This window comes from Numida meleagris, chromosome 7 (genome assembly GCF_002078875.1).
Source record: "Numida meleagris isolate 19003 breed g44 Domestic line chromosome 7, NumMel1.0, whole genome shotgun sequence".
Classification (NCBI taxonomy): Eukaryota; Metazoa; Chordata; class Aves; order Galliformes; family Numididae; genus Numida; species Numida meleagris.
In genome coordinates, this window is record NC_034415.1 from 21,431,417 (window position 1) to 21,445,367 (window position 13,951).

At 56.1% G+C, this 13,951-nt stretch overlaps 1 protein-coding gene across 1 annotated transcript; it reads right to left on the minus strand.

Moving 5' to 3' along the window:
• LOC110402757 (phosphatidylinositol 3-kinase regulatory subunit alpha-like) lies at window positions 225-13,379 on the minus strand (the record flags this gene model as incomplete). Its single annotated transcript, XM_021405170.1, is given in 6 exon segments — window positions 225-2,721; window positions 3,317-3,518; window positions 4,248-4,379; window positions 9,831-9,908; window positions 10,129-10,224; window positions 12,844-13,379. Coding segments are annotated over 6 exon segments (930 nt in total). The 3' UTR covers window positions 225-2,627.

Below are 13,951 nucleotides of genomic sequence, written 5' to 3' on the forward strand. Positions count from 1 at the left end.
CCCGGAGGCTTTCCCCTCTCATCTCTCTGCCTCATCTGCACTCGGGCCAGAGCAGCTGGAGAGACGAGAGGCTCCTTCTGGGATTGCAAGTGTGCACATCCTTGTCATGTTTCTCCCCGTGCCTTGGGGGATCTGTTATTTTTAGCTGCTCTCCCTATCTCATGTTGCTAGCTAGGCTCTTGCTTTCTTCCCCCCCCCCTCCCCCCCCCCTTCCCAGCGTTAATTTGTTTGCTGTGTATTATCTTCAGATGAGGGGAGCCAGAACCAGACATCTGCACAGGAGACCACTTGCCTCCTTTTGCCCACTCCATGCAGTTTTTGGATGAGTTTCTCCCATTTTTTAACACCATCCGCTGCTCAGGGGCTCCCCACCTCCAACCCCAAGGGATGAAACATGGGAAGGGGCAGTGGAGGGGCAATGCAGCCTAGAGATGCTCTGGCCAGGGGAAGGCTCACCCCCTCCCTTTTGGCTGTCTCACAGGCACTCTGGGGCCGATTTCCCAAGCCAAGTGCTGGGATGCTCACGGCTGCATCCCAAAATACCGCCTGAAAGGAAAGCATCCCCACTGCCATCCGTGTGCTGCCCCGCCACCACTCCATCACACTCTTGGGGACAGCAGGAGATGCCCCCACAGTATTTATAACTCCAATCCCTTTTCCTACTTATTGCTCCTCTCCCCTTCCTGGCACACTGAGCAGCGCGTCGCGGCGGCAGGACCGGCACATAGACAGTGACGCAGGGGTGACCGCCGCGCACTGGGACAGCTGGCCCTGTCCCCTGCCAGCAGCACAGCTCCAAGCAGGACCTGGGCTTGGAAACCACCCAGGCTGCACTCTGCCAAAACCCTGCTCTGGAATGGGGACACCTCATCCCTGCTTTTTCTCCCAAGGGAGCTGAAGTGGTCGCATTTTCTCCCCAAACCTGGGGCAAGGAATGGTGGTGCTCCTACCCCTGGTGCTCTGCCTTCCCTGCTTTCTGCCCCCGTGTTTGGCTTTTCTATTTGTGTGTGGTGGTGGGTTGTTGTTTTTTGTTTTTTTTTCTTTTTTTTTCACAAGTCTTTGCTGCATGGTGAGTAAAGGCATCCTGCTGTCTGAGGGCTAACGGCTTGCTGGAGAGATAATAAAGCAAAGGGGAGTAAATTAAAGTGCCTATAAATAGCAGCAGGAGAGGAAAAGGAGATGAAGTCATCTTCCTTCAGCTGAGCCGGTATTTACATCACTGCTTCCCTCTGCCTTCCCTCCCCCTCACCCAGACTGGGAAACAGCCTTGGGGCTGAGGGTCCTGTACCGTGCCTTTGTGTGCTCCCCAGACCCCAAAATGTCCCCATGTCTGTGCGCCGGGTGTGGATTTGGGGACATGCTGGAGGGCACAGCAGGGAGCTCTGGATGCAGCCCCAGCCCATGCACTGGTGGAGCCCCCAGGGTCACCACCCCACAGGTGACCTCATTGCCACTGTCCCCATACCCGTGGGGCCCCATGCCCCACTGCCACCAGGTATATTTATGCCTGAGTCAGGATGAGGTCACAGCGCGGTTTCCTCCGTGTCAGCTCCCGGCTCCTATTCCCGGGCTGTTTGCACACACTGCTGTGTTATTGCTGGGTATTTATAGCCATTCGACAGCGAGAATTAGAAAGCGGCGGCTCCACGTGCACCCCAAAATAATATCGGTGCCGGGACGCAGGGGGCGAGGCCGGGGCCAAGGCGCGCGGCCCCTGCCTAATAATAATTCTTTGCACTTTATATATAGCACCGCAGCTCCCCAAAGTGCTTTGCAGGCATTTAATTAAGCTTCCCAACATCCTAATGTGATGACAGTTGGGTAATGACCTCCTCCTTTTGGATATATGAGCAGCAGGACCTGTCCAGCGGCACGCAGCACAGTGGCACGGTTATCCTGGCTCATGGTGACATATCCCCAGTGGAGATATGGACCCAAAAAAGGGATGGGGACCTGCTGAATCCCACCCACCTCCCACTCAGTGTGGGGTGGGGATAACCGGTGCTGCCTCAGGGTATGGGGACAGCAATTGGAATGTCACCATTGCACAGAGCGCAGGGACAGCCACAGCTGTCCAACATCTGGATCAGCAGGGAAGAGATCAGCTGACAAGTCTGAAGGGCTGATTTATGAGCAATATTAGGAGCCGTAATCCTGCCTGGCCTGGCCACCCTGCAGTGACCTGAGGCGATGACAGGGACCAGATATATTACAAGGCAGGAAGGCTGGAAGCAGCTGCAGCTCCTGGGTGGCTCTGTGTGGGGAGGGGGACATGGCTGGAGATGGGATCCTGCAGGGATGGGCCTCTGTGGTCCTCAGGGTTTGCAGTTTGGGCCACCACCAGCCTTCCTCCCTACTGCGTCCACCTGCCCTGGGTGCTGTACTAGTACCAGAGGCACCTCCTGCGGTCTGGCAGTGATGGGAACAAGGTGCCACCAGGTAAGACAGTCACGGCACTGGGACGTGGCCAGCTGAGGGCTGGGGCTTAATCCACCAAAGCAGAAGCTCCAAACCACAACCAAACAAGCAGCACACTGAGCCCCTTCCTTCCTCCAAACCCACGGAGGTTGGGACCACACGTGCCTGTCCTCAGGCAGTGCCACCAGTTCTGTCCCCTCATCCAGGTGTCACTTACCGGGGGCTGCTGGCACCTCGGCTGCCTCACTAGTCAAGATGAGGGACTCGATGATCCTTGCGCAGACCTCAGGGTTTGCCTCATTGCTGTGGGGACAACAGGGTGAGCGTGAGGATGGCAGCAGCTCGGTGTCCCCAGAGGTCCCTAAGCTGATCGCCCCAACTCATGTAAGGAGGTGATGCTTGGAGAGGTAATGGACTCAAGTCACGCCAGGGGAGGTTCAGGTTGGATATTAGGAAAAATTCCTTCTCTGAAAGAGCGGTGATGCACTGGCATCAGCTGCCAAGGGAGGTGGTGGGGTCACCGTCCCTGGAGGTGTTCAAGAGCCATGGGGTTGTGGCACTGAGGGACATGGTCAGTGGGCATGGTGGAGTGGGATGTGGTTGGACTGGGTGATCTTAGAGGCCTTTTCCAACCGCAATGATTCTATGATTTCCTTGTAGAAAGAAAACCCTGCTCATGTCCCCACCACCAGCTCACTGCTCAGAGAGAAGCCAAGCGGCCAGAGGGGCTGGAAGATGTGTGGCTGGAGGTGGCCGTACCCCTTGGTCCAGCCCTGTGCAAGGCAATGCCACTTGGTCTTTTCCAACCTTAATGATTCTAGGAAAATGCCTCCCAACCCACACATTTCCATGCAGCATCCCCAAAATCTGTGGGACATGGATGGCTGAGGGGTCTTACCTGGAAGGCACAGGGCGGAGGAGCAGCTCCCCAAAGAGCTCCCCAAGCAGCTGTGCTGACAGCCGGTTCTTGCGGGCAGCCTGGCAGAGGCGGCTGAAGTGCCGAGTGAGCTCCTGCAGCAGCAGTGCGTGGGGCTGTGGCAGGGCTGGCGGGGCCAGCAGGGCTCGGGCACGCTGCCCACACTCCTCCATGCTCAGGGTCTCTGCGGCAGAGGGGAGACATCCTGTCACCGCCGTGAGGGATGTGAGACGCTGCGTGATGCAGGGGCATTCCCACTCATCATGTTTTGGGGCTGGATCCTGGAGAGCACGGGACCCCTCTCCTGAAAGTTTTGCTTTTTTGGTATTTTTTCTGAAAGCCCTGGGGTTTTGCCTCTGCTCCTTGCAGGATTGGGCTGCTCGGCTGCAAGGGGAAGGTGCTTCCCTTTGAAGTTGCATAACGAGGCAACCCAGCTAATTGCTTTCTAATTGCTTCTTTATCCTTGGAAGGGAGGCAGCCTTTGATTTCTCCTCTCCAAAGGGGAATGGGAAGGCAGCATCCAGGTGCCCTCAGCCCAGGGCTATTTCTGCTGGCATGGTTCCTGCATGGGGCTGTGCCATCCATCCACCTCCTCGCACAGACAGAGCTGTCCCCCATGTCCCTTCTGCCCTCACAAACACCTTCCCCACTCAGAACATGAGCATTGTGGCATGTATTAGTGCCATGGATATGTGGTCCCACAACCCAGGTGGTTCTCTCTTGGGGATCCAGTGCCTGCTGCTCTCCCATTAGTTCCCCAAAATTTGCCATGTGGAGCACAAGATGCTGCTAGCTGCCCACCTTGGGATGTGCCCCTGGTGCAGTGTCTCCAGAGAATGGGGAGAGGAAACGCTAGAGGTTTCCCAAAACTCCTCCACCTCAGAAAACATGGGGAGAGCCCAGCCCTGCTCACCTTGAGCCATACAGAGCAGGTCGGTGCAGAGGATGGGAGGGACGAGGGGGGCTGGCAGCTCCTGCAGGTACCACTTGAGGGTCTCTGCCAATGTCTGGGCATCATACAGCTCCATGTCCACGTCCGAGGCACCTGTAAGAGACCCAGCAGGAGCCCTGAGCCTCCCTCCCACCATGGGACAGCACCCATAGGGTGGGTGGAGCCCCTGTCCTGGTCCTCCTCCAGATATCAGGCACCAATGGTTGTGATGGGGTCAGTGTTTGGACTTGATTACCTTACAGTTCTCTTCCAACCTTTAATGATTCAATGATTCTGTGGTTCTGTGAGTGGGCACGGTGGGGATGGGATTGTGGTTGGACTAGATGACCTTACAGGTCTTTTCCAACCTTAACGATTCTGTGATTCTATAGAATGACGCAATGCTGCGCAATCCCGTGACTGCGGCAAAGCATGTGAGGAAGGCTGAGATCATCCCAAAACGGGGTCAGCCCTTGGGAAATGCGTCTCGTGCTCCACTGGAGCCCCTTGGCCAGGCTCACCAACGGGACATTACTTCAGCTGCCCATCGAGGCATTGCCTCATGCGTTTGTCTTGGAGGTCCTAGCCCAGCCAGCTGCTGGGGGGGGATGCATCCCCTTTGGCAAAGATATTGAGGTTTCAAAATCTGGAGTCAAACATGAAGGTTTTGAAATTTTCCTCGCAGAAGAAATCTTGGAGGGGGTGGGGAGGATGTCCCAAGGTATTTGGGACCGATTGAGGCAGTGCATTTATAGAAACTGAATTTATCTCCTCCTTCAAAGGAGAATATTGGAAAAAGGACCAGACTTTGCATTTTCTTGATGATGATGTTTCAGGCCCCACACGGCTTTCGTTTAGAAGCAAGGCACTGGCTTTGCTGCGCCCTGAACCCCCTTCCTTTCCCCTCACTCTGCATTTTTATCTCCAAATGCAGCTTTACTGAAAGCAGGAGTGTTTGGGGAGGTGCTCCATCTCCAAACACCCAGAATTTTCCAGCAAAAAATGCTTTGATCTTCCAACCACTTCAACTGACCATAGGGATTATAAGTCCCAAATGGTGGAAAACCATATTTCCTAAGGGCCGGCCATGGGGCACCCAACTTCCACGAGCTGGGTCCTCTCTTCTCATCCACTGTCTTAGTGAGTGATTGGAGAGCAGCTCCCCAGAACATCCCCACCAGCATGGTGCCCATCTCCCTGTCTAGCTGCTCCAGGACCACAACCCATGGTGAGTCCCTTACCAACAGGACATTGCCATCTTCCTACAGTGCCTGGCTCTTGGCTCAGTGACCAGAAAGAAAACAGATTGAACAATCTCAAGGCAGAGCCTTTAACCCAGTGGCTGGAGACGCTACCTCATCTTCAGGAGGAAGCACACAGCTAGCCACAAATCAACCCTGAGACCGACAGGGTGGCTGCGACAAAAGCCACTGCACTACCATGACCCAGGGCAAAGGCAGCATGGGGACGGGACCCTGTGTGGGGATGCCAGCAGGGAGAGGAGACATGGGGAGAAGTGGAAAAGTGCCTATGGGAAGGGTTATCCTACACATTCCCATCACCCAACTGCATGATTGGAGCCTCCCAATGAGCCACCAACGTCCTGTGAGGTGCTCCAACCCCTGCGTTTGGCTGAACCCCTCCAGCATTGGGGATGATGAGCAAATGGGCAGAAACAGCTAAACCTCAAACCTGTTCCACCCCTCCAGTTGGTCTGAGCTTGCTCTCAAACATTATTTCCATGCCAAAATCCCTTCTGCACCTGCTGTGGCTGGGCACATCCCACCACCGAGGTCTCACTGGGGATCCATCAAACGATGCTCGTGCAGATTGGGGAGAGCAGCCGCCGCCTGTTCTGCGCAGGGAAGGGGATGCCAACGGGTGCTGCCCGAGGCAATTAGCCTGCAGCTCTGCTGTGGCCTAATTAGCTCATTTGCATAACTGGGCATAGGCTTAGGGGCGTGTTCAAAGGGAAAGCTCATCCGATATCAAAGCAAGACTGGAAAACATCTTTGCACCCAGAGAGAGCTGCGGTGGGGAGACTGGAGGGGGGTTACCCTGCTGCAAGCAATTAATTTCAGGTGGGACTGTTCCCATGCAGTCTCTGTTGCTCGGATAGAAATAGCCCTACCCTGGTGTCCCCATCCTCCTGGGCAAGTCCCCTGCCCTAACTCCCCTCCCTGGTGCTGGCTTTGGGGTGCTTGGAGCTGTGCCCCATGGGATGCTCAGCTGGCAGATGGGAAGGGTTAAAGGGAAGAGTGGGCAGGGAGCTGCCCCCGCTCTGCTATCACAGGGAGATGATAACCCCGTAAGAAGCTAATGATGCTGCAGAATGAGTCACTGTCCCCCACGCTCTCCAGATGTTCCAGCCTTTTCCTGGAGATCCCTGTCCTCTCTCCAGCCCATGCGCAAGGACAGAGGGACCCCACCTGGTGCCACAAAGCAGGAAAACACCCCCAAACCCCCCAGAAGCCCTTCTCAGACCCATACCAACCCCCTAAGCACAAGGCATGATATGCGCAAGGGGGTACCTCAGAGAGGGAGAAAGGTTGGGGGCTGCCTTTTCCCCACCATGGGATGTGAGACCCCACATTTCAGAACAAGGGAAGCCCCCCGGGGGGCAGCGGGCTGGGACTGAGTCAGACTGGGTGGGAAATGCCAGGATCTCTCCCGGCAGCTGCAGCAGGGAGCTGTGAGTAAGACAGCCCCATGGTGTGTGCCTAAATTGTGGCAAAAGGAAAGAAGGAGGATGCTTGACTTGGCCCCCAGAAGGGGCTGGGGGTTTTGGGAACAAGAGGATTGAATGGATCCTGGGAAGCAGCCACTCTGCTCCATTTGTGCTATGCACATGGCTGGAGGTGGTGGCTGCATCCCATATCCTGCAGCCAGCCCAGGGATCCTATGTGCCCAACATCTGCAAGGAATGGCATAGGCTGAGCTGCAGTGCGATGCCCCTGGGTCTGAGGTCCCCATGGCACAGTGGTACCCCAAACTTTGACATCCAGAGCTGCATAAAGATTAAATAAGGACCTTTCTTCTCATCCGTGCCTACCCGAGGACCTGATCTTGGAGCTTCCCAAATATTCATCCCACTTGGGGGATTTCCCTGTGGAATTTCCCTGCATTTGACTCAGCCTTATTGTCACGTCCCTGTGCCAGCCCCGCGGTCACCCTGAGCTCGGTGGCTGCGGCACAGCCCTGCCCTGAGCTCCTGCAGCCCCGGCTGGGTTTTTCCCCACTGTGTACCCCGGTTTGAAGCACTGGGACCCCTCCCTGGAGCCGAGATGGGGAAGGCGTGAGGCATGAGTCACAGGCGGCCACTGCCACTAATTCACCCTTCTTTCATCCCCACCAAATATAACAGATGAACTCATGCGTCCTCCCAGGCTCTGACCGCTGTGGGGTTTATTTACAGGTACAAATGAAGAGCAGAGCCCCAGGCACCGGGGTGCGTGGAGTAAAGTCATTGTGGTGGGGCTGGCGGCATGGCGTGGGGACACCGGAGCTGTTGGAGGCTCCGTCCTTTCGGGGAGAGGATGGGGGGACACAGTCCCCACCATGCACTGTGATGCTGGGGAGCAGTGCGAGCACCCTGCTCCGACCCACTGCATTCTGCCCAGCAGCATCTCGCGGAGCCCACCGCCACCGCTAATCCCCACCGAGCCCTGACCTAATTCCCGGGCACGTGAGCGTGTCTCCAGGCAGACTGCGCTGCGCTGGGGCCGGAGATCAAAGCGGGGAGGACGGCAGTATGGCACCGCACGGCACCGCTCGCCTGGAGACAGCGGCTCCAATCCACTCTGCTGCTGCGGGATTCTCCCTGGCACCCGGCAGCTCCTGCCAAGTGGCTGCTTCAGCGCAGTCACGAGGAGAAGGCAGCTCCAGATTGGGACCCGGAGACAGTGCAGGGGGAGAGGACTTCACCTATCAAAGCAGGAGGGACTTGCACATCTCGTGCCCATGGGCAGTGGCGTCAAACAGTGGCATCACTCCAACCCTAGTGTTCAGCTCACAACATGTCTGAACTAAAAGCTGTACTGAAGTCATCCTCTTAGCGGTGCTCAGATGCCCCTGTCCTGCAGGACACTGCCCTGCTCCCGTGGCAGTGGGGACAGCACCTGGTTGAGTTCCACTATCTCAAATTTCCATGTGTTGGAGCAATGGGGCGGCTCTGGGGCTGGAGAATACGTCTCCCCCATCCCACCTGCACACGCAGCTTCGACCCATCCCATCTTCATTTCATCCCCATCCCCATCACTGTCCCCATCCCCAGCACTGCAGCCACCACCAGTCCCCATGGGAACCATGCTGGGGGAGGCATAGGGACAGCCCTGAGGCCATGGGTGCACAACCAGAGGAGCCTCCCCCTCCCCACCAAAATGTGAGATGCTCTTGTAGTGTAGGGAATGCCCCACTTTCTCGGACAGGTTAAGATCTGGGGGTTTGAAAACTGACTATTTCAGCCCCTTCTCCTTTTTCCTTGTGGTTTCTTGCAGTTTTTCCTCTCCATCTGCCAAGTAGCAGCATGAATAGGGCATTCACTGGGACCCCAATGCCTTTTCCCTAGACCTGCTTTTCTCCCCAGCTGAGGCAGGGTTCGGTTCCCAGCCCCATATCTGATTTCTCCCCATTCCCCAAAACTGAGTTTGACTTTTGCCAGTGGAGTTGAGGTCCTGGCTGTGGGGATGGAGACCACGGGGAGCATGGGGCCAAGTGTGACCCTCATGCACAGATCATGCCCACTCCCAAACCCCTTTTCCAGCACTGATGTTGTACAGCCCAAATGCTACAAAACCCCGCAGGAGGATGCAGGGGGAGTGATGTCTGCATCCTGCACGGGGCTGAGCATCATCCCCCAGCCATGAGCTGGGGGACCCCCACACATTCCCCTGTGCAGCCGCTCCCTACGGGGAGCACCGGGGGCACGCAGTGCCTGTTCCCCCGCCCGGCGGGGACTCTGCAGCCGGAGAGCAGGGAAGCGATGAGGTCATGTTGCTTAATATAGCGATTTCATCACAGCCCTTCTCCCCAGCAACACGGTCCGGCTGCTGCCGGCTCGGGCACTGCGGGGCTGTGGGGCTGTGCCTGGAGGCTGAGTGCAGCCCTCAGGTGCAGGGCACGGGGTGCCTCGGTGCACCCCACTTCCAGCAGCAAACCTCCCATCCCCCATTTCCCCAAATAAGAGCTTCATTCCCCTCCTTCCTTTTTCTCTATTGCACCCGCACGCTCCCCATTTCTCAAATAGAAGCCTCAGAAGTTTGCAAAACAGATTTTTTTTTTTCCTAAAAAAAACCCCCAGCTTCTAGTAAAGGGCTCCAGCCAAAACCAACAATCTTCTACTTTCTGCCACTGGCACTGGGTGCAACGCCCTGCAGCATGTCCCAGCCCCTCTGCCGCATCCGTATGGGCAGCATCCCAGCAGGACCAGATGAGTGCGGGGGGGCTCAGTGTGGGCAGTACTGTTCTGCACGTAGGGCCATAAAAAGGTCAGAGCCAGTAACCCAGCCCATGCTGATGGGGTCAGGCACTCGTGGGATGCAAGGAAGGATGCAGCCATGGACTCACCCGCCAGAAGAGCCTCCTTCAGCTCAGCATCACCCAGCACACCAGGATCCGATCGGTAGAGCAGCTCACTGTCGAGACCTGTGGAGCAGCAGGGAGACAGCGGTCAGTCCCTGAGCCCCAAATCCTCCCTCTGACACGCCTGTGATAGAAGCAAGCAGGGACCCATGCTGCAGGATCGCTCACCCTGCCCATGCTGCATGGGTACCAGTGTGCTCAGAGTGAGGGACAGCTCTGGCAATGCTCCAGGAGCACCGGTGACCATGGGCCAAGTGGGTGGCTGCCCCTTGGCTGCCCATACCTTGCTTTTCGAGTGCCTCGATGAGCCTGGCCACAGTCAGCAGTGCCTGCTCAGGGAGGGTTGGTTGCTCAGCGTGCTCTGCCTGCCCCGGGAGCCCTGTTGGGGAGAGATGGGGAGAAGGGCTTGAAGCATGCTTCCTTCACTCCCAGTTTGTCGTGTGCATTGCTTCCCCTCGTCCCTCCTTCCTTTCCTCCTTTCTTTCTTCCTTCCTTCCCTTCTTCCTTCTCTCCTTTCTTCTTTCCTTCCTTTCTTCCTTCCTTCCTTTTTTTCTTTCCTTCCTTCTGTCCAGATTTATTTCCTCTGCTGGTTCCCCCAGCAATCTTTTAATGGGAATTAAAATGCCTTTTTCTACTCAGTACAGAAATTTTGGAGATATTTGAGACTGCTTTGAACATTAAGGTTTGGTTCGTCAATCAGTATTCAAGGAATGGAGTCTGTAGGTAATACAAGAACCACAACCCAATCTGTACATGTGCTGACACACTATTTCACAGTATCACCACCTAGAGACAGGGTGAGTCCATAACAACTACCTTCATTGTCCATTTTACTTCCTTTTCTGTTTTGAGTAAACTCTCACTTCCAACCAATGATGTAATTGACATTTCCAAGAGGATGCATCATTCTGTTTGTGGATGCTCCATCCATCCATCCATCCATCCATCCATCCATCCATCCATCCATCCATCCATCCATCCATCCATCCATCCATCCATCCCTCTCTCTCCCCTCCAGGCTCCTTGGTTTGGGGTCAGTCCTTCTGATAAACACCTCTACCTATGCTGGTTGTGCACCTGCAGTTGCCAGAGAGAGTGCTTCTATGGGATATCAGTGGTGGCACAGAGGGTGCTGCTGTCAGCCCTGGCTTGGCCATGTCAGGTCCCCTCTGGGGCCACTGCAGCTGGGGAACATACAGCATCTGGAAAAGCTGATGTCTCAAGAGCTCCTCTGCCTGTTTTATGCAGCAAGCTGATCTGTTTTGGTGGAATTGTGTTAAAAAGAAGTGGTAAATTAAATAAAGGTCTTGGGTGATTTTTTTCCCACAGAAGCTGAGCTCAGCATGGCCACCTCACTCCCTGCATTTGTTCCCTCTTCCATTCAGGAGACGTGACTGAGAGGTCCTGGAGGTGATGCTCATGGGAGGTGATGTTCATGGGACAACCAGGCTGGGGCAGAACAGCCTCCAAGCTCCTAGGAAGACTCCATGCAGCATGTGGCTCCATACCAAAGCCATTTTTAGGAAGCAATTTCATTTAAAAAAGACCATTCCTTCCAGTGGTTCCAGCCCTGGCTCTGGGGCATGGCTTGGAAATGCATTTCCCTCCTGTGAGCTGAGCCCTTCCTCTGGTTGGAGAAAGCCCAGGGCACCCTGTCTGGGGTCCCTGACCAGCACTGCAGCTCTGCAGATGCTGTCCTTTTCCAAAAAACCTCCAAAGTTTGGAAATTTTCATTGTAGGGAAAATCCTGTCAGCTAGAGGATTTAGATTCAAACCAACAGGCAATGGTACCACTCATTGTCCAATAGAGATGTCCCCTGTCGCAGTGCCCCTGTGCCAGGTAGCAGCGCTCACATCCCCATGCGGTGGCACCGGCCGTGGGGACAGGGACAGAGCGTGCCCATAGGTGGCAGCACCCCTGCCCCAAACCCTGCCGGTAGCGGGCTTTGCTCTGTCAAAATCATCTTGGTTTTACCTATTTTGTTCATTTGATTTGACTTTCTTCTTGCCCAAGCCTTGATACATACGGTGTGGGAGAGGGTCTGAGGGGAGGCTGGGGACATGCTGAGGTTTGGGGGGTCAGTGGGAGACCCCTGTCTGCACTTCACATGCAAGGCAATAAATTTTGGGGACAAAAGCTGCTGTTTTGGATTCCCTGCATGCAGCCAAGCCCTCACTCACTGTTTCCCTGAGAGCTGGCAGATCTCACTACCCAGAGGCTGGTGATGGATGGCCACAGCCCCCCGGTGACCGGCGTTGATTCCAAGATGTCCACCCTACAGCACTGAGTTTGATAGGGCTCTGCCCTCCAAATAGCTTGGGGAAGAGGGCTACTCATGCGCCTCTGGGCTTGGCTGGGCAGGGGGCATAGAGGCGTGTTTGCCCCTTCAGGATGGCAGCACATTGCCGCTTGCTCCTCCTTACTGGTGCCGCAGGAGCAGAGGGACTGCGGCTGCCTTGGTGCATTCAGGGCATGAAGTGGGGACGGTCACCCACATTTTGGCAAGGGAAGACGGAGATGGCTCCCAGCCTCCCTGCTTGCAGGGAGCTGCAGGAGCTGCATGGCAAAGCCCATGGGCAGCAGGGTGGCAGCTGGCTTCAGGGGATGGCGTCACCGGCAGCGCTGCTGTGGGGGGGAGGGATGGGGGCAGCTGGGGGATGCTCCGTGCCCAGATCCCAGGCTGGATCCCACACAACTGGGAACAGCTGCAAAGCAGAGCCTGGAAACCTGCAGGAGATGCTTTCCCTGCTCCTATCCCTCTGCTTCAGACAGCTCCCAGATGTAGAAAAGCAGCTCCCAGCTCCTTATCAGGGTCCACCTGGGCCCTCCTAGCTGGGGCACCCCCAGACCCTTGTCCCGCTCAACCCAAGGGCCAAGTGATCCCGGAGGAAGGGAGGATTGTGGTGTGCAGGAGCTGGAACTAGACGATCTTTGAGGTCCCTTCCAACCCAAGCCGTTCTGTGATTCATCCCAGGATTCCCCCATCCCCACACTCACCCCAGGGCTGGCCGGTGGGCACAGGGGTCCCGGCAGGTGGTGGGGGCAATGGCCGTGTCTTGGCCTTGGTGGCTGCGGCGGTGAGGCACACGGGGCCCAGGTACTCCACGTAGGTGCCAGGGAAGTCTCCGCGCTCCTTGGTGCGCTCGTTGAGGCCGTGCAGCCAGCCCTGGGGGCTGCGCTCATCCCCGTCCTTGTAGTTGGGGGCAGCGAGTAGTGCAGCCCTGCTGACGGTCAGCACATCCCCGGGGCTCAGCGCCAGGTCCTCGTCCCGGTCCTTCTGGTACTCGTAGAGCGCGCGGTACTGCAGCCCCTCCGAGGAGGCCATGGATGGAGCAGGGAATGCCAGTGAGGAAGAAGAGATCACTGCCTCGGAGAGGGTACGCTGACCCCTCCAGTCCCAAAATTCCACGCTGATGCTCAGTGAGGTTGGCTCAGGGATCACTATGGAGGTGAGCAAATGCCGCAGACCCACACGCTGTCCCCTTCTCAGCCCGGTCTCTCTCTGCCCTTCATCCTCCCGGTGCTGGGGAGCTCTGCTGGGGGGAAACGCAGCACATCAGTGCCCCCAGCCCACACCGTGCCCCCACCCAGCACTGGGCACAGCCACGGCTGGGCCAGCTCTGCTGCTGCCGTGCACCGAGAAAGTACGGCAAGTCTGGAAAGTAGGGCAAGAGATCAAGCAACGTGCTTTTAAAATAGACACATGGGCTTAGCAGCCACCCTGCAGCTCCAGAACAGCACACGGGGTTGTGCAAAACTATGGGATTTTAGTGATTTCATTTTTTATTGTTGTTAATTTTTCTTCTTCTTCTTCTTTTTTTCTAATGGCTTTTAAATATCTCTTGGATGTATACCAGCAGGGAAAGGACCCCTTCTGCCTCTAGGATTAAAGTTCATTTATTTGTTTATATATTTATGGACTAATTTTTATTTATTTATTTATTTTAAAATATCCCTCGGACAGATAACAGCAGGGAAATCCCAACCCCCCCCCGCCCTTCTTTCCCCACGGGGAGATGGATGCAGGCGGCCGCTGAGCTGTCCGTCCATCCATCCATCCATCCATCCATCCATCCGTCCACCCACCCGCCCGCTGCCCCCCCCC